The sequence below is a fragment of the Colobus angolensis genome, unplaced genomic scaffold (genome assembly GCF_000951035.1).
Source record: "Colobus angolensis palliatus isolate OR3802 unplaced genomic scaffold, Cang.pa_1.0 Scaffold8, whole genome shotgun sequence".
In the NCBI taxonomy this organism is placed as follows: Eukaryota; Metazoa; Chordata; class Mammalia; order Primates; family Cercopithecidae; genus Colobus; species Colobus angolensis.
Window position 1 is genome coordinate 15,339,654 of NW_012121820.1, and position 27,899 is coordinate 15,367,552.

The window sequence follows — 27,899 nt, forward strand, 5'->3', positions numbered from 1 at the left end:
GAACTCCTGACCTCAGGTGATCCACCTGCCTCAGCCTCCCAAAGTGCTGTGATTACAGGCGTGAGCCACTGTGCCCGGCCTTGCATTATATTTCTATTGGACAATGCTATCTTTCTCTTTCTTTTTCTTTTTTGAGACAGGGTCTCGTTCTGTCAACCTGTCTGGAGTGCAGTGGTTTGATCTCGGCTTACTGCAGCCTCAACTTCCCAGACTGAAGTGATTCTCCCACCTCAACCTCCTGAGTAGCTGGGACTACAGGACTGCTCCACCATGCCTGGCTGACAATGCTATCTTAGACTTTTCAAACACAGCACATTTCCTCTGCTTCATAAATAATCCCAGAGTCCTTACAGTGACAGAAGCCCTCAGCTTTCTCAGAATACTACAATATAGCAACTACTAGGCCTTGGATATTTGTTCTGTGCTACGGTCTTGATATAAATAATTTCATTTAATTCTCACAGTAACGCTATGAGCAGGGAACTATGACTGCCCTGACTGCCTATCTTCCATAACTGGAAACTAAGGCTGGGTGGAGAAGTTAGGTCCCTTAGCCAAAGTCACATGGAGAGTAACAGCAAGAGTAGGAGGCCGAAGAGGACACCAGGGTTGTGTGGCCCACAAGTGTGCACACTTGACCCCCCCGCCCAGTGTCCTCTCAGCCACAGCATTTGTATGAGTCCATCCTCACGCTGCTATAAAGAACTGCCTGTGACTGGGTAATTTGTAAAGGAAAGAGGTTTAATTGACTCACAGTTCAGCATGGCTGTGGAGGTCTCAGGAAACTTACAATCATGGCAGAAGGGGAAGCAAACACGTCTTTCTTCACATGGTGGCAGCAAGGAGAAGTATAGAGCAAAAGGGGTGAAAGCCCCTTATAAAACCATCAGATCTCATGAGAACTCACTATCACAAGAACAGCAGCATGGAGGTAACTGCCCCCATGATTCAATTACCTCCCACGACAGGTGGGAATTATGGGAAGCACAGTTCTAGATGAGATTTAGGTGGGGTCACAGCCAAACCATAGCAGCATCCCACAGCCCCTCCCCATCACAGAGACTCCCAATGTTCTTACCGTCTTGGGATCCCATAGGCCTCTCCCAGGTACAAAATATGGAGCAGATCTCACCTCAAGGACCCCCATTTCCCTCATGATCGCATAGGTCAAGCCTGGATTTTTTTTGTCCTTCTGACCTATTGAGTACCAAGAATCTGACTGGAGTGGAGTGTGGGGGCTCCTCATCAGGCCCAAGGGTGGGCTGCTTGCACTCCAGAACATGGGCAGAGTCAGTAGCAGGGCTGTCTCAGGCCCAAGAGGCACACCCTGCCCAGGATGCAGACAGTGCCAGTGCTTATGAGAATTTGTGGGCCACTAAGTCCCCTCCCAAGATTGTCTCCAGTATGCTGCAGAGAACATGGGACATCTGTCTATAGTCTCCATCACTGTGCAAATCTGATCAGGTTCCTCAAATGCAAATCTTCAAGTTCAGAGACTCTTTGCACCCTCCATCCCGTGTACTTTGAGGCTGGAGTTTAGCAAAGCAGTTACCCGCTGTCCTCCTCTCTTGGCTCATCTTCTCACCCTCACATTCCAGTCTCTGACCATGACTCAGTCATCTCGGTCTGACATTGTTCAGAAAAAAATGAATGGGGTGGGGGTAGAATTCATTCATTCAACGGTGCTAGCCACTGAACTGATACTGAGTACAGTGGTGAATCAAACACAGACACCTCTGAACCCTTGCAGAAAGAAGTTCAAACTAAGCACAGTCCCCTCATCGTAGTAACAGCTCCTATCATGGAAAATTGGCCATTCCTACAGATTAATAAGAGTCAGTGACCAAGGAACCTCTTCAGAACAAACAGAAAAGCAAAGCAAGTGGGAGAAGATTACTTCTAAACTTTCAGGCTGTTTTCGAAATGTATCCCAAGTCCTCCAGAGTCTGGAGTTGAGCTCCGCTCCGCCAGGGGACGCTGCAGGGCTGCTCGCGTTGGTTCCTTCCGCTCTAGGCCGCAGTTCGCGCTCTCATCTGTATTTCCGCCGGCGCGAAACCAGTGTAGCTTCTTAGTCGTGTGGCCTCGCTCTTTCGCCGTCCCTCGCTATCTCACGCCGTCGCACACCATCGCAACCCGCCGCACATCATCGCTCGAAATCTGCAGACATCTTGATTCTTCCCGCGCCGTCTGTCAGGTCTCCGCCGCCGCTCGACGCCAGGGCGCCGGGTGAGTCCGCAGTAGGGCGCGTGGTCTGCGCCACTCACCATCGGGGAAAACTGAGGCCCCACGGAAGGCGGCCAGAGAGGTTAGGCCCGGTCCCTGGTGCAGTGCCTCGTCCCCTTTGCTGGAGTGAGCCCCCTGGGATTCACGTGTCCTCAGGAAAGACACTGGCGGGTGAACCGCGCCCTCGGCCGCCGCTGTGCTGAGCTGGCCACGTGCAGACGTCAGACCCCCTGTCCTCGAAGCTACTTTGCGGGGAGGCTTAGTGCCCCTGGATGACGGGAAACAGGGCTCGGCGACTTTAGCTGCCAGCTCCCGACTCCTGGCATTGGAAGCCCCCAAAACCACTTGTCTGTTGCCTACAAAGTGTCAGTCATTGTGCCATGTCCTTGGGACCGTTAACTCTTTCTCCCCTCAATACCTTTTACAAGGTGTTAGAACCTTCACTTTACAGACCAGTTAGCTGTGGTTTAAATGGAAGACGCTCCTAGCACCCCAGTGGGGCAGAGTCTGGACTTCTGTCCCCGGGCCTTGTACTAAAGCCCCCTCCCCGTGCTTTTTCCCTGCCTAGGCCTTGTGGGCTGTGCTGCTCCTCGGAGGGCTTCGCACCAGCCAGCGCCCCCTCCTGCAGCACTCTGATCACTGCACCCCCGAGGGACGTCCACTGTCCGCGGGGTGACAATGACCCGGGTGAGTGCCGCTGCTTATGCGCACCTTGGGGGAGGACCCTTCTGTGGGACCCAATAGAGGGGATAGTCAATGAGCTCAGCCAGTTCCGAATTCTGAGAACTGTCTGCAAAGCGTGATTTAGGAGACAGGGGCTGGACTTGGGGGTCACATCCTGGCTAAGTTCCTTCATTCTCCTGAGGTTGACTTTCTGTGATGTAGGGAAACTGCAAAAGCTCTCCGAGGGCAGAGGCTTTGGCTGTTTTTCTTGATTTTAAACCCATGGTGCCTGTCCACGTGTGATACTCAGAATTGTTGGGCTGAATGTTCAGCCGAGGCATTTTTACCAGAAGTGGGTTTTCCTGTGGACTCTGGGTGGGGACAGATGGAATCTGCCTGTGAAGTGATGATGGCTGTCAGGGTCCTGCGTACCTTTCTCTTCCCCGGGGAGTGAGCACCCCTCTGGAGATGTGGCAGCTAACACGCGAACGTGGGCTCACCTGCCCTTTTTTGCACCTGTATTCGAAAGTGATCGTGGGCTGCCTGTGCCCTGGTCATTGATAGTGCAGGGAGAGAAATCGCTGAAAGCGCTTCCCCGTGTTTGGAGGGTCCACTCCTGTCCCTTCCAAACTCTGGAGCTTTCTCACACCTCCTTCTCACCATCTTTCAAATGCCTCCTGGCGCTTGGTGTCTGATGATTATTGAGTGCTCCCTGTGCAAGGCTCCGTGCAGGGGTCTGGAAGGCGTTCACCAAGGTGTATGAGGGTGTGTCCCTGCCTCAGGATTGGTGGTGGAACCACAGCTACAGCCCCGCTAGTCACACCCTGTGGCAATTACTGGCTTGATTGTCTTTGCCTCTCTATTGTGACCTTGAGGGCAGTGTCTTGAGCTTTTGTTTAGTATTTTATTGTATTTGTTTAGTGACAGGGTCTCACTCTGTTGTCCACGCTGGGGTGCAGTGTGCAGTGGCGTGATCATAGCTTGAACTCCTGTACGCAAGTGATCCTCCCACCTCAGCCTCCCAAATAGCTGGGACAGACAGGGTCTCGCTATGTTGCCCAGGCTGGTCCTGAACTGGCTTTAAGTGATTTTCCCTCTGTCTTCCAAAGTGCCGGAATTATAGGTGTGAAACACTTCGCCTGTCTCAGTATCTGAGTCCTGTCTCTTGACTTACCTGGTGCTTGGCAGATGCTTGATTTTCAGCAGTTAAGGAACAAATGGAAAACAGGAGATGGGCCGAGCACGGTGACTCACACTTGTAATCCCAACACTCTGGGAGGCCAAGGCGGGTGGATCACTTGAGGCCAGGAGTTCAAGACCAGCTTGGCCAACATGGTGAAACCCCATCTATACTAAAAAATACAAAAATTAGTAGGTTGTGGTGGCACATGCCTATAATTCCAGCTACTCAGGAGGCTGAGGCACACCAGAATTGTTTGAACACAGGAGGTGGAGGTTGCAGTGAGCCAAGATCACGCCCCTGCACTCCAGCCTAGGCGACAGGGTGAGACTATGTCCCTAACAAAAAACAAAACACAGGAGCTGGAAAAAGACAATTGTGGCTGGCCATGGTGGCTCACACCTGTAATCCTAGCACTTTGTGAGACTGAGGTGGGTGGATCGCTTGAGCCCAGGAGTTGAAGACCAGCCTGGGCAACATGGCAAAAACCTGTCTCTACAACACACACACACACACACACACACACACACACACACACACACTGGCCAGGTGGCATGCGCCAGGAGGTGGAGGTTGCAGTGAGCCGAGATTGTGCTACTGCGTTCCAGCCTGTGCTGCAGCCTGGACTGCATTCCAGCTAAAGACTTAGAATTGTAAGGTGACAGGGCTTTGCATGTCACCTTGTTGCATGTCGGTGAAATACTTTTGAGCGAGGCAGCCTGTGTGGGGGTGGTCAGAGCTATTTCCCACTGGCCCAGTGGTCATCCCATGGTGTTCCCCTTGACGGTCTTGTCTGTGGGCCACCAGGATGCATTTCCCCACATGATTGTCATTGTGATGTCAAGGACCAAAGCCAGAGGTATAGGTAGGCATGGCTGATAGAAGAGTGAGATGTGTAATCAGCCCTGACCCACAGATGACAGATGGGCCATCCTGCCCGAAATAGCCCTTACTGTGTATGCCAGACTCCGCCACGCTGGTGTGCCACACCAGAACCTGTCCTAGGTTCAGAGGCCCCTTCAGTGTACTGCTTCAGGATCACAAATTCAACAATATGTGCGTAAGATGAGACTTCAGCTGTCCCTGATGTGTGGTTCTTCTCTAGACAAACTCTTTTCGTGTTGCTGAGACTGTGAACCACTGTTAACACCAGCCAACTTTTAGGAAACGTTTACCACCTGGCTCTGCGCCGGTATTCTCCTTGTCCTTTCCCGAACAGGTTTGACCAGATGACGTCTAGATAGCTCATCCAGGGCTTCTTGATTCTGGCAGAGGAGGTTGGTTGGTGCAGGGGGGCCCATGAGAAGTGTCTCTGTCCTGCCAGGAAGCAGGTGGACCATGGTGTTCCATGAGGTCTGTCCTCTGGAGATCTGGAGCTTTGTGTCCCGCAAGAGTGGATGCATGCAGGTTCCCTGGGCGTGACGTCTGGGAAGCAGAGAGAAGTGAGGTGAGGGTGTCTTTGTGCTGGCCCCAGTTTTACCCTCTTTGGGGCCGTCATGAATGCATTGGGTTTCTCTTGTGCCTGCTTAGGTTTCGTGTCTTCAGGCATCCCTTATCGTTGTGTCTTGGAATATCTGACTCAAAAGCTGGAGGGCTTTGGCATCAAACCTACTTGTAGCCTGGTCCTGAACGTCTTACCACCACTCCCTAGCTTTGGTTCTTTTTATGATCCTCAGTTTCCTCATCCGGAAAACAGGAGTACACTGAGGTGATTTTTCTTAGGATCACACAGTCCCCGTCTTCCACGTCCGAAGAACTCTGCCAGCTTCTTATCTGGAGGGTCTTTCCTTTACCTCTCCTGGTTGGGGCAGGTTCCATTTATGTGGGACAAGACGGAAGCTGCTTCATCCTGTGCTCTGCTGTGCCACTGTCCTGGCTCAGGCCATTTTCCAGGCTTCTGACACTGGTCTCCGATTTCAATAAGCCCTGGATCTTTTTCTGCCCCTGTGTGCAAAGTGATTACAGGCTGCTTGTGTCTTGGTTATTGGTAATAAAGGAAAAGTTACAAGGTTTTCCTCTTGTGGAAAGGAACCATTGTCCATTTCAGATGGGACGACCTCAGGGGACTGTGTCGGTGACCCAAGATGGGCTAGACAAGCTGTCAGTACATTCACCTCCTGAGACCCTGATTCCCCAGGTGTGTTTTCTGTGGGTGAATGTTGTGGTTTCCTGGACTTGCCATAAGCAGTGCCAAGTGCATCAGTCACATCTTGGCTTCTTGTGCCCTGCAGGAGTTTTCCTCTTGTGGAAAGGAACCATTGTCCATTTCAGATGGGACGACCTCAGGGGACTGTGTCGGTGACCCAAGATGCGCTAGACAAGCTGTCAGTACATTCACCTCCTGAGACCCTGATTCCCCAGGTATGTTTTCTGTGGGTGAATGTTGTGGTTTCCTGGACTTGCCATAAGCAGTGCCAAGTGCATCAGTCACATCTTGGCTTCTTGTGCCCTGCAGGAGTGTCACATGACTGCTGCCCCATGTGTGTGAGAGGTGTCCTCTGGGAGAGCATGGATTCTGAGGTCCCAGGTAAGTGGGGTTCTGCTCGGTTCTCTAGAGCTCAAGTTCTCTGCAGGCTGTGAGGCCAGAGGTGGTTGGGTGCTGAGGGGTGGGGAGCGAGGGCACAGGTGAAGGCTGCTTCCCTTTGCTCGCGTCTTTGCTTCCTCAGCAGCCAGGGACAGGTCTGGACCCTCTTCTGCCTTCAGGGGCTGCTGCCGAGAAGGTGCTCCCTGAGCTTGATTTGGGCTCTGAGAGTCCCTGAGAAAGACCCTGTGATGTTGAGAGGAAAACTGTGTGTTGGAATGGACAGAGGGGCTGCGTTTCCGATTCAAGCCTGGATTCATACCCAGTAGCCAGCTGAGTGGTCTTCTGAGGGCCTCAGTGGAACAGATAGCCAATGTTGCTACCCTCCAGCCCAGTCTGTCTGTCTGTTTTATTTATTTATTTATTTGTTGAGACAGAGTCTCGCTCAGTCACCCAGGCTGGAGTGCAGTGGCGTGATCTTGGCTCACTGCAACCTCCACTTCCTGGGTTCAAGTGATTCTCCTCCCTCAGCCTCCTGAGTAGTTGGGATTACAGGTGCCTGCCACCACGCCTGGCTAATTTTTTGTATTTTTAGTAGAGATGGGGTTTCACCGTGTTGACCAGGCTGGTCTCGAACTCCTGACCTCTGGTGATCCACCCGCCTCAGCCTCCCAAAGTGCTGGGATTACAGGCGTGAGCCACTGCGCCCGACCAATTTTTATTTTTATTTTTATTTTTATTTTCTTTTGAGACAGAGTCTCTCTGTGTCGCCCAGGCTGGAGTGTAATGGCACAATCTTGACTCACTGCAACCTCCACTTTCCGGGTTCAAGTGGTTCTTCTGCCTCAGTCTCCCGAGTAGCTGGGATTACAGGTGCCCACCACCATGCCTGGCTAATTTTTTTTTTTTGTATTTTTAGTAGAGTTGGGGTTTCACCATATTAGACAGGCTGGTCTGGAACTCCTGACTTCAGATGATCCACTTGCCTCGGCCCCCCAAAGTGCTGGGATTACAGGCGTGAGCCACCACGCCTGGCCAGTCCAGTCTTTGAGAAGAGCCCCAGGATTCTCTATTTCTGCCCATGTTTACCTTCCTTTCAGCTTCTGGCAGGGAGTGGTAAGTGATCTTGGGGAATCAGAAGTAGCACCTGTAATCTTAGGCTGTAAGTCTGCTCGCTGCAATGTCAGCTGTTCTGTTCTAGGTAAGAAAGACCATTGCCCAGAATGCTGGCATTGGCCTCCTTTCTGGGCTTGCCCTCTGCCCTTTCTGACCCTGCATTCGAAAGTGATCATGGGCTGCCTGTGTCCTGGTCATTGGTGGTGCAGGGAGAGGAACTGCCGAGAGCACTTCCCCGTGTTTGGAGGGTGCACTCCTGTCTCTTCCAAACCCTGGCGCTTTCCCACACCTCCTCCCTCCCACCACCTCTTGGATGCCTCCTGGTGCCTGGCATCGTCTCGTGAGTTGTGTTGCTCTTCTCCCTGGCCCAGGGCAGGTTAGTGTGAGACATGAGGGAAGGGTGTGAGGTGAAGGGTTTGGCCTCAAGGAGCAGGAGGGCTGGGTGTGGAGCTGAGACAGGGCAGCCCTGCTCCTTCCTCCCGGAAGCTTTCTCCGCCTCCACACCTATCCTTCCACGTCCTTATCCAGCCCCCTCTGCACCAGGCTGACCGCATAGAAATTGTTGCCTGACTTGTCTCCTGGCCCTCTTTGCTGTGGTCTTAAGGGTAGTGTCTGAATTTTGTTTCCTACTTTGTTCTGTCTGCCAGATGGTCAGTATTCCGACAGTGTGGGACAAAGGATAAACTGCAGCCTGAGCAACCCCGCCTCTGTAAGAACTAAAAATTGGCCATGCGTGGCGGTGCCTGCCCCTGTAGTCCCAAGTACTTAGGAGGTTGAGGCAGAAGGCTCTCTGGAGCCCAGGAGGTCAAGGCGGCAGTGAGCCATAATCGTGCCACTGCCCTCAGCCTGGGCAGCAGAGTGAGACCCTGTCTCAAGAAAGAAAAACAAGAAAGGGAGAGTCCCTCCATTGTTAGGAGATGGGTTCATTGCATTTTGTGGTGTTGGAGAAAAATACTGAGTCAGCACCTATGTGGGATTGGTGGGAGCAGATTTGGTGTTTTCCACCCCTTCAGAGGATTCTGAGGTGACTCAGTTCTGTTGGCTTTGACCTTATATGGCCACTGGGGAGGATTTTCCCCCCAGCTTGTGGGGAAAGGAGTCAAGGACCAGAGACAGGCAGGGGAGAATATCACTGAGGGATTTATGGCAGCAGCCTCTACACAGCTTCTCCACTACCTCCTTGGGTGCTCGCCAGACGCTGCTGGAGAAACAGCACAGTCAGTCCCAAGAACATCATGGCCCCAGCATCCTCTGAACTTAGTAACAGTTGGCCTGACAGATGAAGCCGTTGTCATCCCTGCCTTAGAAGTTCTCCAGCCCCTTTCTTAGAGATAAGCTGCTGTTTCGTGCCGGCTATTCAGGTGAAAACAGTTTAGTCAGCATTTTCGCAGCACTGTGTAGAGAGGCTTGGTGAGAGGTGTTGGGATGCAGGAGAGTGGCAGACCACGGGGCCTGAGGTAAGGTTTCGGGTCCATCTCTGGAACTTTGGCTTTTTGCACCCTGTAAAGTCAGTTCCCTTTTTTCTGGTGCTTTGGTGGTGATGTAGGGAGAGGTGAGGATGAGAAGAGGGGCCGCATCCCATGGATTCCCAGATCCAGACTCCTCTTCCCTGGGAAACCTGGATTGGAGCTGGCCCTCCTGTGCCTTCAGGAGCTGTGGAGGGGGAGGCCTCTGCAGGGACCTGCCTGGGGCGAGCGCTGGGGCTTTTCCTGCAGTGCATCAGCAGCAAGTCATAATGGAAAATGGCTGGATTAAGGGCCATCCGTATCTGGCCCTTAGTTCTTCCTCTGCCACCACCTGGCTCTGACTATTTTCTTTCCAGTTGTAATCAATGGTTTAGATTTATCCTAGCGACATTGTAGGGGTCCACAGCCAAATGGCTCAGGATAAATGATGCAGATTGAGTCTGGAGGACTCCCTGTGCCGGCGTCCTCATGCTCTCTCCCTCCCTCAGAAATCACGTGGAACCCACTCTCCCCTCAGCAGTGAAAATGCACTCAGCCTGTGTGCAGTGTTTCTGCCCAGGGAAGCCCAGTAGGGACTCCATGCCCAGGGTTTTTACTGGGAGCTGGTTATGTAGACACCATCGGCCTAGCATGCACCAAAATTCCAGACTTCCAGAGGAAAACAGGTGCCTGTACCACATTATTTGCAGAGAGACTGTGTCCAGTGAACAGCTCTGATCAGTAAACTGTTGACTGGGAACATCTCTAGAGCCAAGTTCCCGGATACCAGCAAAGGGCCATCTGACCTGTTTTGAATCTCAATTTCCTGATACAGAAAACAAAGGTAGGGCAGAATTGGTTTTTACAGATGTGACCTCATGCTCCTGCTCTCTAGTCCCCAGATTTTTCCAGGGCTTTTGTCAGAGGCGTCTCCCCTTTGATTCCCCTTGGTGGTTAGGTTTTATGGGATTTTACAGGACAGATGGCAGCTGCAGGAGTCTTATACTGTCCCTAACTTGGGTCATCCCACAGGCCCTGGTGCCATCCTCCTGCTCTTCCTGACTCTCCTTGTGTCCTTTTCTGCTCCTGCATCCGAAAGTGATCATGGGCTGCCCGTGCCTAGGTCATTGATAGTGCAGGGAGAGGAACGCTGGAAGAGGTTGTCCCGGTGTTTGGAGGGTCCACCCTATCCCATCCAAACCCTGAAGCTTTCACACACTCCTGTTTTTCTCCTGCCAGCCCTTGAGGAGTCCGGTGCTTTCTTGGCTGCCACGTGAGAGTCAGTGCCGGGGGACATCATGCTTAGGTCTTTCTCAGCTTGACCTCTCTTTGCAGAAACCAGGCTCTGTGTATTGAGGGGTGGATCTGGGTTGTAGAGCATCAGTCCGGCTCATGGGAAGGGAATGTGATGTATAATGAGTCATGGTGCATCGCGGTGGATAGCACAGTTTTGAATGAGTGCAATATTGGCATGTACAGTGATATCCACAGAATTTCCATGAATTAACTTCCTGAAGGTGGTTTCTATAGCACTTGAATAGGAGGGGAGGTGAGGAGCACATGTACCAGGGAAGAGGGGACAACATGAGGGAGACTTGGAGGTTGGGGTGAGCAGGGCTGACCGTGTGTGTGTGTGTGTGTGTGTGTGTGTGTGTGTGTGTAACTTGGGGACAGGATAGGGTAGCATCTTTACGTGTCATTGGCCTGGAATAGGGGGTCCTGAAGGGTTTGTCATAAGAAAGAGAAAGTGTTCATTGCTGCAAGGGTAGCATAGCCGGATTCTGAGAGGCAAAACACTTCCCTCACTTCCCACCCGAGAGTTTCGCCTGCTTTCTTGGCCCTCTGAGGTGTGCATTGGTGTAACTCACTGGCCACCGTTCCAGCTCTTAATTCCTCTGCCTTTTGTGCTGGCCTTCAGGGCTCCCCTGAGGGTGACTGGTTCTCAGGTTGCCGCCGGAGGAATGGGTAGAGTTGTAAGATCAGGAATAAAGCTAGAGAGGGAGGACCAAGGGGAAGTCACTGATGCAGCCGCCTTCTAGCCAACCCCACCCCAACTGAGAGGTCGCTTTTTCCTGTTGAACATGTTGGATAGTGGGATGTGTTATAAGAAGTGATGTGTGTGACTTCTTGTCATTGCAGGATTGTCAGCTGACCTCTGTCCTGTGGGCCCAGTGTTCCCAGGTGATGTTTCTTCAAGAAGAGGCTGAACTGTGGTGCTTGTAAGGTATGAATCTTGGGTGCTTCTCTAGAGAATGCACTGGTGTTCAGGCTACAAAGACAAAGGCTTTGAGGTCACTAGAGGGGAGGCAGAGGCTGCTTCCCATTGCTTGCTCCTCCACTGAGGCCCACAGGGACATGTGACACCCTCTTTTCCTCCTCTGCCACTCCACTGTATGAAGCAGGGTGGGGCTTACAGAGCTCCCCTTGGGCTCTGAGTCATCCTAATGTGGATTGGCATAGTTTGTTGAAGTGGGAGGAGTACTGCATTTTGGAGGCAGGCAATTAGCTAGTGGTTTTCTCTGGACTTGGTGGCAATCCTTGTTATCAAGTGATTTATGGATTTTTTTTTTTTTTTTTTTTGAGACAGGATCTCACTGTCACCCAGCCTGGAGTGCAGTCGTGCAGTGATGGCTCACTGCAGCCTCGGCCTGGGCTCAAGTGATCCTCCACCTCAGCTTTCCGAGTCGCTGGGACCACAGGTACATGCTGCTGCACCCAGCTAATTTTTAAAATTTTTCTGTAGAGGCGGAGTCTCACCATGTTGCTCGGGCTTGTTTTGAATTCCTGGGCTCAAGCAGTCCTTCCACCTTTTCTTCCTAAAGTGCTGGGATTATGGATAGTAGTATCACACAGTCCTAACTTCCTAACCCAGTGAATTCTCAACATTTCACCCAGAGTTGATCTTCCCTCTCATTATCTTACGAGGGAAGCATTGGACTAGTGGTTCTCAAACTGTGGTCCCAGAACCAGGCACCATCCCTATTACTTGGGAACTTGTAAGAAGTGCAAGTTCTTAGCCCTGTCCGGACCTACTACGTCAGAAGTTTTGGGGCTGGAGCCAGCAATCTGGCTTAACATGCTCTCCAGGTGATTCTTACTCATGCTCAAGTTTGAGAAATCAAACCATGTTAGAAATCTTTGAGAATCAGAAGCAGCTGCTGCAATTCTAGGCTGCGAATCTGGTCACTGACTTGTTTCCAGGTCTCTTAGTTTGGGTTCTTACTAAGCTGCTGGCAATGCCTCCCCTCTCAGCTCACTCACTGCCCTATTTTGCCCCTGTATTCGAAAGTGATCGTGGGCTGCCTGTGCCCTGGTCATTGATAGTGCAGGGAGAGGAATCAATGAAAGCGCTTCCCCGTGTTTGGAGGGTCCACTCCTGTCCCTTCCAAACTCTGGAGCTTTCGTACATGTCTTTATTCTCATCAGTGATGTTACCTCCTGGTTCCTGGTTGTCGTGCCAGACCCCTGTTTCCTCATTAGGGATGGCGCCAGGTTCAACAGGCCGGAGAAGAGACCTGGAGCGAGTGAAGGAAACAGGGTTTATTTGGGGGAACTTAGAGGGCAGTCAGCAGTCTAGTGGTGGTGGGCTGGATGGAAGCACCTCATCCGCTTGTAAAAAGCATGCAGATTATATAGCACCTTCCCCCAGTAACCTCCACATGGCAACCTTCGTTTCCTAAGAAGCCATTGTTACGTACATCTACCATATACTGGTGCTGTATGGTTCACTGAGTGCCCCTTGTGCCCAGCATGGTGGAGGGTACTCAGAGGCTAAAGGAAAGGACGGTGAAGCAGAGACCTGCCTCACTGAGTTTATGTCTCTGAGCTAGTTTGGGAGCCACAATAGTGGTTACCCCTTCCTAGAGCTATACCCAGAAGCTCTCTCTGCCTCCCCATCACACTCCTTCCCACCTGTCAGCACTGGTCACACTGTCTGGGGATTCTTGGTTTGCTTCTCATGCGCCCTCTGCAGTGAGCTTCCTCAGGGCAGTGGCTCTGTCTTATTTCACGTCATGCCTGGTAACTGACATGTTGCACCTGGACACAAAGTAAATGAGAAGGCACATTGTTGTAAGGTGACAAGGCTTATCCCATTGAGCAGTGCTGGGGTTAAAAATGTCCTAGAGCAAGCCAGCTGTTACAGTCCACCTTCAGTCCTGGCCATGAGCAGCGTCCGTGGTCCACCAGGGGTGGATCTTCCCTCTGGCCTTAGATTACAGTGGCAAGGGCTGGAGTAGTAATTGAGGGAGACAATGTGCGGTATAGTCAGATGTAGGAACACAGCTCTTACACACTAGATGGTGGGCGTGGGGCTCTCCCATCCCACCTGTTGGTTACCCATCCCAGGTGTGTGCTGATCACTGCCGGACGTAGCCTGCTCCAAAAGCCTTCTGGCCTCGGCATCCTTTTGTTTTTAATTTTTATTTTTAAGACAGAGTCTCACTCTGTTGCCCAGGCTGGAGTGCAGTGGTGCAAACACAGCTCACTGCAACCTCTGCCTCCTGGGTTCAGTGATTCTTGCACTTCAGCCTCCCGAGTAGCTGGGATTAAAGATGTACACCACCACGCCCAGCTAATTTTTGTATTTTTAGTAGAGATAGCGTTTCACCATGTTGGCCAGGCTGGTCTCATGTGATCCACCTGCCTCAGCCTCCCAAAGTGTTGGGATTACAGGCGGGAGCCACCACACCCAACCTGTTTTTAAAATGTTTATTGTCTATATTTGAAGTTTACAACATGATGTTATAGAATAATGGGACAGATATAGATAGCACGGTGGTTACTGTGGTAAAGCCGATGAACATATCTGTCATCTCACATAGTCACCGTTTTTAGTGTATGTGAGGAGCAGCTGAAATCTACTTAACAGAAATCCCTTACGTTGTGCATGAGCCCTCTAAACTTACTCATCCTGTGTATCTGCTACTTGGTGTCCTTTGACCTACATCTCCTTATTTCCTCCAGCTCCTGCCCATGGTAGTCGCCATTTTATTCTCTATCTGTGTATGCTTGACCTTTTTTTAACTTTTTTTTTTTAACATTGCACACATAAGTGAGATATGCACTGTTTGTGTCTAGTTTATTTCATTTAACATAGTATCCTCCAGGTCCATCGGTGTTGTGGCAAATGACAGGATCTTTCTCTCTCTCTCTCTCTATTTTTTTTTTTGTTGTTGTTGTTGTTGAGACAGGGTCTCCCTCTGTTACCTGGGCTTAAGTGACCTTCCCACCTCATCCCCCTGGGTAGCTGGGACTGCAGGTACATACCACCATGGCTGGTTAATTTTTGTATTTTTTGTATAGATGGGGTTTCGCGATGTTGCCCAGGCTGGTCTCCAACTCCTAGGCTCAAACCATCCTTCTGCCTTGGCCTCCAAAAGTGCTGGGATTATAGGCATGGGCCACCATGCCTAGCCCAGGGTCGTCGTCGTCTTCTTTTTTTTTGAACTGGAGTTTTGCTCTTGTCGCCCGGGTTGGAGTGCAGTGGCGCAATCTCAGCTCACTGCAACCTCCACCTCCCAGGTTCAAGTGATTCTTCTGCCTCAGCCTCCCGAGTAGCTGGGATTACAGGTGTGTGCCACCACACCTAGCTAATTTTTTGTATTTTTAGTAGAGATGGGGTTTCACCATGTTGGTCAGTCTGGTCTTGAACTCCTGACCTCAGGTGATCCACCTACCTCGGCCTCCCAAAGTACTGGAATTACAGGTATGAGCCACCACGCCCGGCCAAGGGTCTTCTTTTTATGGGTGAATAATGTTTTGTGTGTGTGTGTGTGCGCGCGCGTGCGCGTGCACGTGTGTGTATGCCACATTTTCTTTTTCCATTCATCTGTTGATGGAGACTTAGATTGTTTCCGTATCTTGGCGATTGGGAGTAATGCCGCAGTGAATATTGGAGTGCAGATGTCTTTGTGAGGTGTGATTTGATCTCTGTTGAGTATGTGTCCAGAAGAGGGATAGCTGGGTCTATTTAATGTATACTGATAAGCAGCACACGGCGGGCACATCGGATAGCATAGATGCCATTTCTCTCACAGTCTGCCGACCCCTTCCTAGAGTTAGGTTTTTCTTGTTCCTGAGACAATAATGTGGCTGTAAGTACCAGTAGAGACAGTGGCATTTGTGGGATGCTTATGATCTGCCAGCCCCTGCGTTAAGTGTTCTCTGGGTCTGTTTCAGATGGGTCCGCTGTGTGCAGAGGCTCCATGGGGTGTGTTGTCTTCATAGCAGCAGGGCGCTGGAGCGTGGGTCCCTAAGGTGAGATTTTTAGACTGTTGTCTGGAATATGTTTTTTTGCATCCTACAGAGTCATGTGCTATTCCTGGGGCTTGGATGATGTAGGGGAAACAAGGTAAAAGTGGTATCCCGTGGTTCCCCGTTCTGTCCTGCTGTGAGGCTGTCTCTCACATGCCTTCAGTGGCTGTTGCAGAGGAAGGGCCTCCAGAGATGTGCATGGGTAAAGTGAGTTCCCTGGGGGAAACTTCCTCGCTGCTTGAGCGCTGGTGTGCCCGCAGTATGCTGTGATCTGGATTAGCAGTGAGTTTTTCTTTCAGGGTGTGCGTGTATGATGTTAGGACCACATGCTCCTGACCTTTTCCAGCCCAAAAGCATTTCCATTTTTTTAAATGCTGGAAGTGTCTTGACTCCTTTTGGGGCCTTAGAAGTACACACGGTGGCCGTGGCTGGGCCTCTGCTCAGCTCAGCTGCTCTCCCTGTCTCAGGCCATTCCTCAGGCCCTTGACACCAGCCTCCCTCCCTTGCTGGCTCTCTTCTGTCCTTCCCTGTTCTTGTATCCAAAAATGACCATGGGTTGCCTGTGCCCCGATCATTAATAGTGCAGGGGTAGGAGTCCTGAAAGACATTTTCCCTGCATTGGTCCAGCCTTCCCTTTCAAACCCTGGAGCTTTCCCGTGCTGCAGCCTTTTTCCTGCTAGCGCTTCAGAGCTTGGGCCTTTGTAGGTCCGTGTGATATGGTGACTAGACCCACCCGCTGACTTCTGAGGGTTCATTTTGTCTTTTCATGTTAGGGATCCTCCTGCCAGAAACCAGTCTGCATTTCTCTCTGGGCCCCATGCTGGAATGAGTTCAGATAGCAGTGAAGGGCACACGTGAGAATTGTGAATCACGGGCTTTGCTTCATGAAATGTGAAATCCGTATTGTTTCTCTAGGCGCCATCAGTAATGTCGAATAAATGGAGAAAGTTGTAGGTGGGACTAGGAAAGCCGTATTCCTGTGGATCACTCTAGCTGGTCATTTGCCCCGATTGTGAACTGTTTGAAAGAAAAACAGAACTAAGATGTTTGTCCTTTTGTGTCCTTTCTGTTGGGATTTTTAATTTGGTGTGCCTGAATGAGGAGCTTTGCCCTGCTTGAATGGGACCCCTCTCCGTGGTGTCAGCTTGGGGAGGAGGAGATGGCCCTGGAGACTAAATACTTGTATGCTTTCTTACCCTCTTAGGTCTCAGCCTTAGATCCAAGGACAGTCCAAGGAAGTCCTAAGACCATGGAGTTGGTGACCTGGGATCTGGGTTTGCTGATATTTCTCGCCATGGTGAGTTGATGCCAAGAGCCGGAATCCACAGCCAGAGGCCCAACTGGTCTGTGCTTATACAGATGGGAACTTCAAATCACTGGTCTCACCTGTTCTCTGTTGTTGCAGAATCTCTTGGTGGTGTTTATGGACACCAGAGGGGCAGAGAATAGACAGTGAGGCTACCACATGAAGCGTCACCAGAGCTGCTCCCTGCTGCCTGCTCAGAGCACCCCGGATCCGCTGTTCAATCTGCACAAGATTCAGGGTCCAGACATGGGAGACTTCAGCTGCCTCAGAGGACCGTGGACAGGGAAGGCCAGCCTCGCATCCCTCTGGCCATGCCTGGAATGACTTTAATAACCAAGAGTTTTATTCTTGAATTTGTAGCTGTCGTTCACTTTTTATCCACCCATTCAATAGACCTTACAGAATTGCTCCATCTGCCTCTTAAATCAGTGACAACCCGTGAGCCTGCAAGGCTGGCTTTGGAGAAGGTAGGCCATAGGCCAGATCTGCTTTTCACCCTTTGAGCCTTTCCTATTCTTAATGCATATATTCTGGAGACTTGACTCAGAGGATATTGTTCGAGGTATACATTTGGAACTAGGAGGCGAACAAGTGCTGGTAGTTGGTTCACATTCAGGCATTTAGGACCCATGAGAATTGAGGGCATTGCAGAATAGTCAGGGTAGATTATGGAGTGAGACAGGTCTGATGTCATTCAGGAAGGCTGGAGTGTCCTGGATGACCTGGCTTATAAGAAAATGCCTACTTGTGAGAGCAACTATCCCAGTTTGCCTGAGATTGAGGGGTTTCCCAGAAAGTGGATTTTTCATTGCTAAACCCAGGGAGATCCTGAGCAAACTGGGGCAAGTTGGTCAGCATGTGTGAAATCCATGGTGTCAGCTTGAGAGCCAGGTTATGGGGTAACAGTGGGAGTAGGGTGAACATGGAGCAGCTACCATTGATGGAACTGAGGGGTTCCCTTACAGTCAGGCTTTGGAGATTAGGGTAGAGTCAGTTATTGCAAGGGCTAGGCATGGTGCCTTGTGCCTGTATTACTAGCACTTTGGAGGCCAAGGTGGGATGATTTCTTGAGGCCAGGAGATCAAAACCAGCCTAGGCAACAGATCCCATCTCCACAAAAATTAGCCAGGCACGGTAGTGCACTCCTTTAGTCCAAGCCAGCCACTCAGGAGGCTGAGGCAGGAGGAGTGCTTGAGCCCAGGAGTTTGAGGATTCAATGAGTTAATGATGGCACCACTGCAGCCCAGCCTGGGTGGCAGAGTGAGACCTGTTTTTAAGAGAAAGAAAAATTGCAGCAATGTCATTATCTAAGGATGTGCATGCATGAACTCTCATCTCTTGATTTACAGAGGGAGGAATCTACACATGTCCCAAGGGCCATGGTGAAAAGGTGCAGTTAATCTCCCCATTTGAAGTTAAAACCACCTTGACTGGAGCTGGGGCAAAAATCAGGCTGGTAAGCCTGTCTTGATGAATTTGGAACATTAATGATCTGCCAGGCATTCTTTTTTTTTTCTTGTTGTTTTTTGTTTTTGAGACAGTCTCACTGTTGCCCAGGCTGGAGTGTAGTGGTATGATCTTGGCTCACTGCAACTTCTGCCTCCCAGGTTCAAGCGCTTCTTGTGCCTCAGCCTCCTAAGTAACTGGGACTATGCGCATGTGCTGCAACGCCCAGCTAATTTGTGTATTTTTAGTAGAGACGGGGTTTTGCCATGTTGGTCAGCTGGTCTCGAACTCCTGACATCAAGTAAACCGCCCGCCTTGGCCTTCCAAAGTGTTGAGATTACAGATGTGAACCACCATGCCTGGCCTAAGGGGCAGGCATTCTTGATGTTTAAAGGCACCACACCACCAGTGGGTTCCCTGCAGAAGGATCCAGAAATCACAGGTCCTTTTTCTGCCTTGGCCTTTGAGGACCATCCTCTGACTTCTGTTTGCCACCTTTAGCCAACTGGCTGTGGCTGCTTGAACAGATGCCATGGGAAGGAATCTGGGTCCACTTGAGGAAGCTGTAACTGATGACTGATGTCTGCCACAGTGGAGGGGATAGCAGTAGAATACAGGCCAGTACCTAAGTCTGCATATTTCATCTGGCATCAGGTCATCATGTGTGCCTCTTGCCACTGTTGCATGTGAGGCAGGAGCCATCCCAGGTCTTCAGGGCCTGAGGAACTCTGAGAAGGGCAGTCCATTGACCAAGGTGGCCCAAGAGCCAGGATTAGGTCAAGGAGGCGTGGCCTTTGTTGGGCTGTGTGCTGAGTATGAGGGCCTGGGAAGCGGCTGGTGGGAGACTCCACAGCAGAACTGAGAGGAGAATGGAAAGCTGGGAAAGTGAGGCGCATTCGCTCAAAAAGCATTGTGCATTTACTTGGGAGCCAGACGCTAAGCTACAGAAAAGGATACTAGGTGAGTAAGGCAGTTTGTGACCTCAAGGAGATCCCAGCCCAGATAAGTACATGTAGCTGTATTTTAGAGGCTTTGTTCCAGACCACTGCAATAAAGTGAGTTGCACACATTTTCTGGTTTCCCACTGCATTAAAGTTATTTTAGCCAGGTGTGGTGGTACATGCACCTGTAGTCCCAGCTACTCCAGAGGCTAAGGCAGAGGATTGCTCGAGCCCAGGAGTTCAAAGCCAGCCTGGACAACAGTGAAGACCCTTGTGTAAAAAAATTAAGTTTATACTATAGTGTAGTTTATTAACTGTGCAATAGCATTATATCCAAAACTATAAATACCTTAATTTAAAAATATGAAAGAATGCTAATGATTATCTTTAATCTCAGCTGCTTGGGAAACTGAGCTGTGCACCAACATGCCCAGCTAATTTTTTTTCTTTTTTTGAGATGGAGTCTTGCTCTGTTACCCAGGCTGGAGTGCAGTGGTGCGATCTCGACTCACTGCAGTTTCCACCTCCCGGGTTCAAGCAATTCTCTGCCTCAGCCTCCCAAGTAGCTGGAATTACAGGCACTCACCACCATGCCTGGCTATTGTATTTTTAGTAGAGATGGGGTTTCACTATCTTAGCCAGGCTGGTCTTGAACTCCTGACCTCATGATACACCCACCTTGGCCTCCAAAAGTGCTGGGATTACAGGTGTGAACCACCATGCCCAGCTGCTTATTTATTTTTTTAAGAGACAGGGTCTTGCTATGTTGAGACCCTGTCTGGTCTCAAACTCCTCCTAGGCTCAAGCTGTCCTTTCACCTTGACCTCCAAGGTACTGAAATTACAGGTGTCAGCTACCACGCCTCGTCCCCTTTCTGGAATTTGAATGTCTCCAGTCCTTTGCCTCCAGAGCTCTCCGATGCCTTTAAAACGATGGTTTTCTATTTTATCCACCCTTTCCAGTTCTTAGCAGGAACATTGGCCTGTCAACTACTCCCTTCTATTTAGAGGCAGAAGTCTTGACATTAGCAGATTTTATTTAAATTTTTTTTTCTTTTTTTTCCTATTTGGAGAACGGATTATACCAGGGCAAGAGTGGAAGCAGGGTGACCAGTTGGAAGATTATGGCAGTTGTGTAGGTGAGAGATATTGGTGACTTGGACCAGGGAGATAGAGGTAGACAGCAAGATAGATATCTATGTTCCAAGAGAGAAAGGTGAAGATACAATTTTAGGTGAATGAAGCTCAGAGCAGGGAAGTATGTAAAATGTGATATACCATTTTTTTTGGTTAAAAGATGATTTATTTGAAACCAGCCTGGCCAACATGGTGAAACCTCATCTCTACTGGAAATACAAAAATTAGCCAGGCGTGGTGGCGGGCGCCTGTAATCCCAGCTATTTGGGAGGCTGAAGCAGGAGAATCGCTTGAACCTGGGAGGTGGAGGTTCCAGTGAGCTGAGATCGCACTATTGCACTCCAGCCTGGGCAACAGGAGTGAAACTCCATCTCAAAAAAAAAAAAAAAGATCTGTATGTATATATGCAAATTGGGGGGATATATTTTTTATTTTAACATGCCTTTCTCAGTTTCTCTAATATACTGCGGGCGTCCTTTTGGCTGGGGGAGATTTGAATGCCAAGGAAGACCACAGTGTCAGTCAGCCTTTACCATTCAAAAATAGGATTATGCAATAGGACAACAGCCTTGCAAGGCAGGGTTCTTCAATTTTTTTTTTTTTTATTTATTGCTCCTTTATAACCAGTAAGCAAACTTGGAGAATATTCCCATAAAATTTTTCAGGGATGTGAAGTAGACACTTTTGTCTACCATTAAGGCTTAGCTGGAGTCAGAAAGAATAAAGATATAATTAGGGGGTCACAAAAGGTTTTTACCTGATGCTTTTTTTTTTTTTTTTTTAACCTTAAGGGATTAAGGAAGAAGAAGGGGAACAGAGAAACAGATGACAAGAGGCTCACATGGGTGTCCCAATTTCCCTTCTCTGGACTTTGACTTGGAGAGGGTGCAAGTATATTAGAAAGAACACTGAGAACAAGAGAGGAGACCTTGACTTGCTTCCCATTTAGCACTGTGCAAGAGGCCACCTCTTGAATTGCCCCCTGCCCTAAACTGTGGTATAGCCATGGCAATGGGACAGCTTGGTGTGGGTGGGCAGAGGGAGGTATCTGCTAGCTTGGGCTGCCATAACAAAATTCCATAGATTGGGTGATTTAAATAACAGAAGTTAATTTTCTCAAAGTTCTGGGGGCCAGGAAGTCCAAAATCAAGGTGCTGGCTGATTCAGTTTCTGATGAGAGCTCTCTTCCTGGCTTGCAGATGGCCGCCTTGCTGTGTCCTCCCATGGTGGAGAGAGAGAGAATGGCCTCCCTGGTGTCTCTTATAAGGGCACTAATTCTATCAGATTATGGCTCCACCCTTATGACCTCATTTAACCTTAATTACCTTCTTAAAGGCCCTATCTATAGATACAGTTACATTGAGGGTTAGGCTTTGTATTAGTCTGTTCTCACGCTGCTAATAAAGACATACCCCAGACTGGGTAATTTATAAAGGAAGGAGGTTTAATTGATTCACAGTTCCCACATGGCTGGGGAGGCCTCACAGTCATGGCGAAAGGCGAATAAGGAGCAAAGTCACGTCTTACTAATGGTGGCAGGCAAGGGAGCTTGTTCAGGGGGACTCCCGTTTATAAAACCATCCGGTCTCCTGAGACTACCACGAGAACAGTAGGGAGGAAACCACCCCCTTGATTCAGTTGTCTCCACCTGGCCCTGCCTTTGACACACGGGGATTATTATCATGCAGGGTGAGATTTGGGTGGGGACACAGCCAAACCATATCAGGCTTCAATACGTGACTTTTGGGGGTACAAAGTTCAGTCCATAGCAGTTCAGCCCTTTGGACTTGAGCATCCCGGAGCTGCCCTGGGATCCTGAATGGTCTATATCAACCCAGAGGTGGCTGAGGATGTGGCTGAAGAGTTTCCAAGCAGGGACCACAGTACCAGAGTGAGGTACCAGATCTGCACCCTGCTTAAAAATCCAGCATGTGCCCTGGCGAATTGCTGGCACTTGGCAAATATTTATTGAAACGAGCCATTGGGCTGTATCTTCTTTTTGCATGTGTTATCCCTTGCAAGGTGTATCCCTTGTTCTCCAGCCTTCGGAAGTCACCCTTTCCTTGAACATCCTCTGAATATCAGCCCCAGATGTGTAGGAAGTCCGTTTGAGTCTTCAGTAAATGCTGATATGTTCTCTCTTTCTTTGAGACGTAGTCTTGCTGTTGACGCCCAGGCTGGAGTACTCTGGCGTGATCTTTGCCCACTGCAACCTCCACCGTCTGAGTTCAAGCGATTCTCCTGCCTCAGCCTCCTGAGTAGCTGGGACTACAGGCGTGCACCCCCACACCCGGCTACTTTTTGTATTTTTAGTAGAGACGAGGGTTCACTGTATTGGCCAGGCTGGTCTTGAACTCCTGACCTCGGATGATCCGCCCGCCTTGGCCTCCCAAGGTGCTGGGATTACAGGCGAGAGCCGCTGCACCCGACCAATGCTAATGTGTTCTAACAAATCCATCCCGGTGGCTGTTTGTTGTATTTTTCTCTGAATAGCTCCATTGCTCCAGGCCTCTCTGTAGTAACCTATGGCTTTCACCTTTTCTCCCGCTGCTGTTCTTATCCTATGCTATTTTGCCCCAAACATTCTTATGATCAATTAAAGCTGGCCCCAGGACAGCACAGGCTCCACACTCTGGCCCGGATATGTTTTTGCCTCAGAAATATGTGCTGTCATGGTCGTCAGGATGTCTCCTAGCTCATCCAGGCAGGTCTGCTTTCAGAGGTTCCACTGGGAGAATTTAACAGTGTTCTGGAGCTTGATCATCTCCCACCCTGGTCATCTCTGAAAAGATGTTGCAACCCACCTGAGCGCTTAGATCACATCCCAGTGGCTTCTGAGAAGGTGTTGCCGGTTTGTGAGGGAGAAGGGATGGGAGAGGATGGTGAGAAAGAGAAGATGCTAGGAAGTGAAATAAGAAGGAAAGAGGAAAAGATACTACCATTTAATTCAACTCAGGGCTGGGCGCAGCAGCTCATGCCTGTAATCCTAGCACTTTGGGAGGCCGTGGTGGGTGGTTTGCCTGACAAGACAAGCCTGGCCAACATGGTGAAACCCTGTCTCTACTAAAAGTACAAAAATACTAGCTGGGTGTGATGGTGTGTGTCTGTAATCTCAGCTACTCGGGAGGCTGAGGCCCGAGAATCACTTGAACCCAGGAGGCAGAGGTTGCAGTGAACCACAGTCACACCACTTCACTCCAGCCTGGGCGACAGAGTGAGATTCTGTCTCAAAAAAAAAAAAAAAATTTCAGTTCAACTCAAACTTGAGTATGCATCCAAATCACCTACAATGCTTGTTAAAGCACAGATTGTTGGGCTCCTCCCCTGAGTTTCTGATTCAGTAGATTTGGGATCTGACTTCTTGTTTTTTTGTTTTTTTTTTTTTGAGACAGAGTCTTGCTCTGTCGCCCAGGCTAGAGTACAGTGGTGTGGTCTCGGCTCACTGCAACCTCTGCCTCCCGGGTTCGAGTTCTTCTGCCTCAGCCTCTGGAGTATCTGGGATTACAGGCGCTTGCCACCACGCCCTGCTAATTTTTAAACTTTTAGTACATACAGGGTTTCGCCATGTTGGCCAGGCTGGTCTTGAACTCCTGACCTTGGCCTGCCTCGGACTCCCAAAATGCTGGGATTACAGGTGTGAGCCACCGCACCCGGGCTCATTCTTCCTTCAAACAAATTTCCAGGTGATGCCGATGCTGCTGTTCAGAGGACCATGCTTTGAGAACCACTGACCTCACCCCCAAACCAGCTTGGAGATGATGCACCCTATCCCAGTATAATATTTTAGTCTTCATAATGGGTAGGCAGACCTGCTTTTTCCAAGATATCCTTGCAGCCAGCAGCCAGGTCCATCTGTTTGTTCATACAGTGGCAAGATGTCCAACAACTCCCTAAGGAACTTAATGAGCAACTTGGATCCAATTCTTCATTGTCCATCAGAGGAAAGGAATCCTTGCTTGGCAATGAGCCTTTGGATGCTCTACCAGGCTTTGTGGCCAGAACAAAGCGCCTTGTTATCTCCGTGACAAGGAACCTACTTTATGGTGTTGGACAGAGCACCTAGCACATCACATTCTCCCAAATAGCACAAGCTCATACCCAGTGAAACTGGGAGAGCAATGGGTGGTCTTTCTACTCTCAGAAACCTGTTTATTTCCATCTTGATGGTATGGAGAGGGTGCTGTGTGTTCCACATTGTGCAAAGGCCTGGGACATGATGGCCACTGCTCCCACTCACCCATCTCATCAGCTTGTTGTAGACACCTGCAGAGTCCTACACTGAACTGAGCATGCTGGGGAGTGGAGGGCGTCAATGATGAAATGCATCCAGAACCTGCTTCAAAGCCAGGCCTCTGACACAGCTGCAGACTAGATGCATAGCAAAGGCTCAGGAAATGTCGGCCATGATTCTTTTATTTTGTTGTGAGACGGAGTCTGGCTCTGTCACCCAGGCTGGAGTGCAGTGGTACGATCTCAGCTCACTGCAACTTCTGCCTTCTGAGTCCAAGTGATTGTCATGCCTCAACCTCCCCAGTAGCTGGGATTACAGGTATATGCCACCTTGCCCAGCTGATTTTTATGTTTCTTTTTTAGTAGAGATGGGGTGTCACCATGTTGGCCAGGCTCGTCTTGAACTTCTGGCCTCAAGTGATCTGCCTGCCTTGGCCTCGCAAAGTGCTGGTATTACAGGAGTGAGACACGGTGCTCTGCCAATTCTTAAGGGTATGATTAAGAAGAGAGTTCCAATCACAGCCCGGGATAGAACACTTTCGTGATACAATTCACAACCTCCTTCTGGGAGGACATGAGCATTCCTGATAAATGCTTAAGCAATTTTCTGATAAACTTTAACAAGATTAAAACCTCTTTGGGGAAATTAGCTACCCAAACACTTGGATGATTATCATACATTCTTTGTCTTGTATTCAGTTTAATAATGATTATCCAACCATTCTCTTTTCCTTTGAAATATCCATAACAAAAGGGAACTACTGACTTGGCTTTGTGACAAGCTTAAAATAAAACTTCAATACATGCTTATAACTAATTTTTGTGAAAAAAATGTAAAACAGTCATTATGGAGATAGGACATAAAAATAGTAGCTAAGACTTATTAAGTACTTGTTGCTTGTCAGATGTTATTAAATGCCCAATAACTCTTTATAATGAATTGGGTTATAATACCTCTTTTTTTTTTTTTATTATTATACTTTAAGTTCTAGGGTACATGTGCATAACATGCAGGTTTGTTACATATGTATACTTGTGCCATGTTGGTGTCCTCTGTTTGACTTAAAAGATGCTGATACGGTTTGAATATTTGTCCCCTCCATATCTCATGGTGTAATGTGATCCCTAATGTTGGACATGGAGCCTGTTGGGAGGTGTCTGAGTCATTGGGATGGATCCTTCTTAAGTGGCTTGGTGCCCTCCCCATGGTAATGAGTGAGTCCTTGCTGTTAGTTCACGAGAGAGCTGGTTGTTTAAAGAAGCCTGCACCTCCTCCTCTCTCTCTCCACTCCCTCTCTTGCTATGTGATGCACCTGCTCTTCCTTTGCCTTCCGCCACGATTGGAAGCTTCTGAGGCCTCACCAGAAGCTGAGCAGATGCTGGTGCTGTGCTTGTACAGCCTAAAGAACTGTGAGCCAAGTAAACCTCTTTTTTTTTTTTTTGAGACAGAGTCTCACTCTGTCACCCAGGCTGGAGTGTAGTGGCGTGATCTCAGCTCATTGCAAGCTCCGCCTCCCAGGTTCACGCCATTCTCCTGCCTCAGCCTGCCAAGTAGCTGGGACTACAGATGCCCACCACCACGCCCGGCTAATTTTGTGTATTTTTAGTAGAGATGGGGTTTCACCATGTTAGCCAGGATGGTCTCGATCTCCTGACCTCGTGATCTGCCCGCCTAAAGTGCTGGGATTACAGGCATGAGCCACTGCGCCCGGCAATAAACCTCTTTTCTTTACAGATTACCCAGTCTCAGGTATTCCTTTATAGGAATGCAGAACAGACTAACACAGATGCTAAGAAAGGCCAAGTGACTTGCCCAGGATCAGACAGCCAGTGATGTTGGTAAAGCCAGGTTTTGGATCCAGGCCTGGCTAAGTCCCCAGCCGGAGCTAGCTACAGCTACATTCTTCTGCTTTGCCAGAATTGCAGCAGGAGATAAAGAATGGGATAGTCTGCTGGGCTCAATGGCTCACGCCTGTAATCCCAGCACTTTGGGAGGCTGAGGCAAGTGGATCCTCTGAAGTCAGGAGTTCGAGTCCAGCCTGGCCAACATGGCGAAACCGTCTCTACTAAAAACACAAAAATTAGCTGGGCGTGGTGGCATGTGCCTGTAATCCTAGCTACTCGGGAGGCTGAGGCAGGAGAATTGCTTGAACCTGGGAGGCAGAGGTTGTGGTGAGCTGAGATTGCACCACTGCACTCCAGCCTGGGCAATACAGTGAGATTCTGTCTCAAAAAAAAAAAGAACACAAAAACAACAAAACAAAACAAAACACTGGGATGGTCCCTGAGAAAGGGACAGGTATAGGGCTGTGGAACCACAGAGCAGGGAGAGTGTTCTCCCAGGTAGAGGGCTTGGGAAGGGGACATGGGGGAACAGATAGTCTATTCCAGAACAGGAAGTAGGAGAGGGTCTGGTGGAGACAGTGAGCAGGACATGCCAGGAGCAGCAGAAGGCTGGGCAGAGGCATAGCAAAGGGCCAGGCACATTTGAAGGTGGTTGTAGAGTTCAATCTGCAGCCATGGGAGCGGCCCCCAGTCCTCTGAACAGTGCGACCCTGCCATCCAGTGTTGTGGACCCTACGTGCTGCTACTTGGACTTTTTAAATTATTCTGGATTCGGAGAGCACAGCCACCCAGTTTCATTACTTACTGGCTGTGTTACCCTGGGCAAGTCACTTCACCTGTCTGAGCTGAAGGTTTCATCATCTGAAAATTGGGGGTAATGATAACATCTCCTCACAGGATTGCTGTGACGATTCAATCAGATAAACTTCAAATTAGCACATGCCTGGCACCTACCAAGGGCTCCATAGAAAGGTGGGGTATTACTGTCTTACTGTGTAATTGAATGGTGGCATTATAACGCTGTTTTTCAGGAGGCTTGGAAAAAATTAACTTCTCATTAAAAAATAAATTTAGACTTTAGAAAAGTTGCAAAAGTAGCACGAAGAATTCCTGAATACCTTTCACCAAGATTACAAATATACACATAAAGACATAAAGAAAAAAACAGGGCCAGGCGCAGTGGCTCATGCCTGTAATTCTAGCACTTTGGGAGGCCAAGGCGGGTGGATCACGAGGTCAGGAGATTGAGACCATCCTGGCTAACATGGTGAAACCCTGCCTCTGCTAAAAATACAAAAATAAAATAAAATAAAATAAAAATAAAATATAAACATAAGCCAGGCATGGTGGTGGGCGCCTGTAGTCCCAGCTACTCAGGAGGCTGAGGCAGGAGAACTGCCTGAACCTGGGAAGCGGAGGTTGCAGTGAACCGAGATTGTGCCACTGCATTCCAGCCTGGGTGACAGAGTGAGACTCCATCTCAAAACAAACAAACAAACAAAAAAACCCAGAAAAAACACAAATATATACATTGACATGTATGTACACACATAGAAACATATAAACATGTATATACATATTTCCCCCTGAAC

At 49.4% G+C, this 27,899-nt stretch overlaps 1 protein-coding gene across 1 annotated transcript in view; it reads left to right on the forward strand.

Annotated features, from left to right (window-relative positions):
- LOC105502606 overlaps positions 1–17,119 on the forward strand; it is a 21,333-nt gene extending 4,214 nt beyond the window's left edge. Inside the window, exons 2-7 of the mRNA XM_011929209.1 lie at positions 2,014–2,226; positions 2,792–2,910; positions 6,522–6,593; positions 11,288–11,372; positions 16,608–16,700; positions 16,809–17,119. Of these exons, the coding sequence (XP_011784599.1) occupies positions 2,014–2,226; positions 2,792–2,910; positions 6,522–6,593; positions 11,288–11,355 (472 nt within the window). The 3' untranslated portion in view covers positions 11,356–11,372; positions 16,608–16,700; positions 16,809–17,119. The remainder of the gene's footprint in view (positions 1–2,013; positions 2,227–2,791; positions 2,911–6,521; positions 6,594–11,287; positions 11,373–16,607; positions 16,701–16,808) is intronic.
- The last annotated feature ends 10,780 nt before the right edge of the window (positions 17,120–27,899 follow it).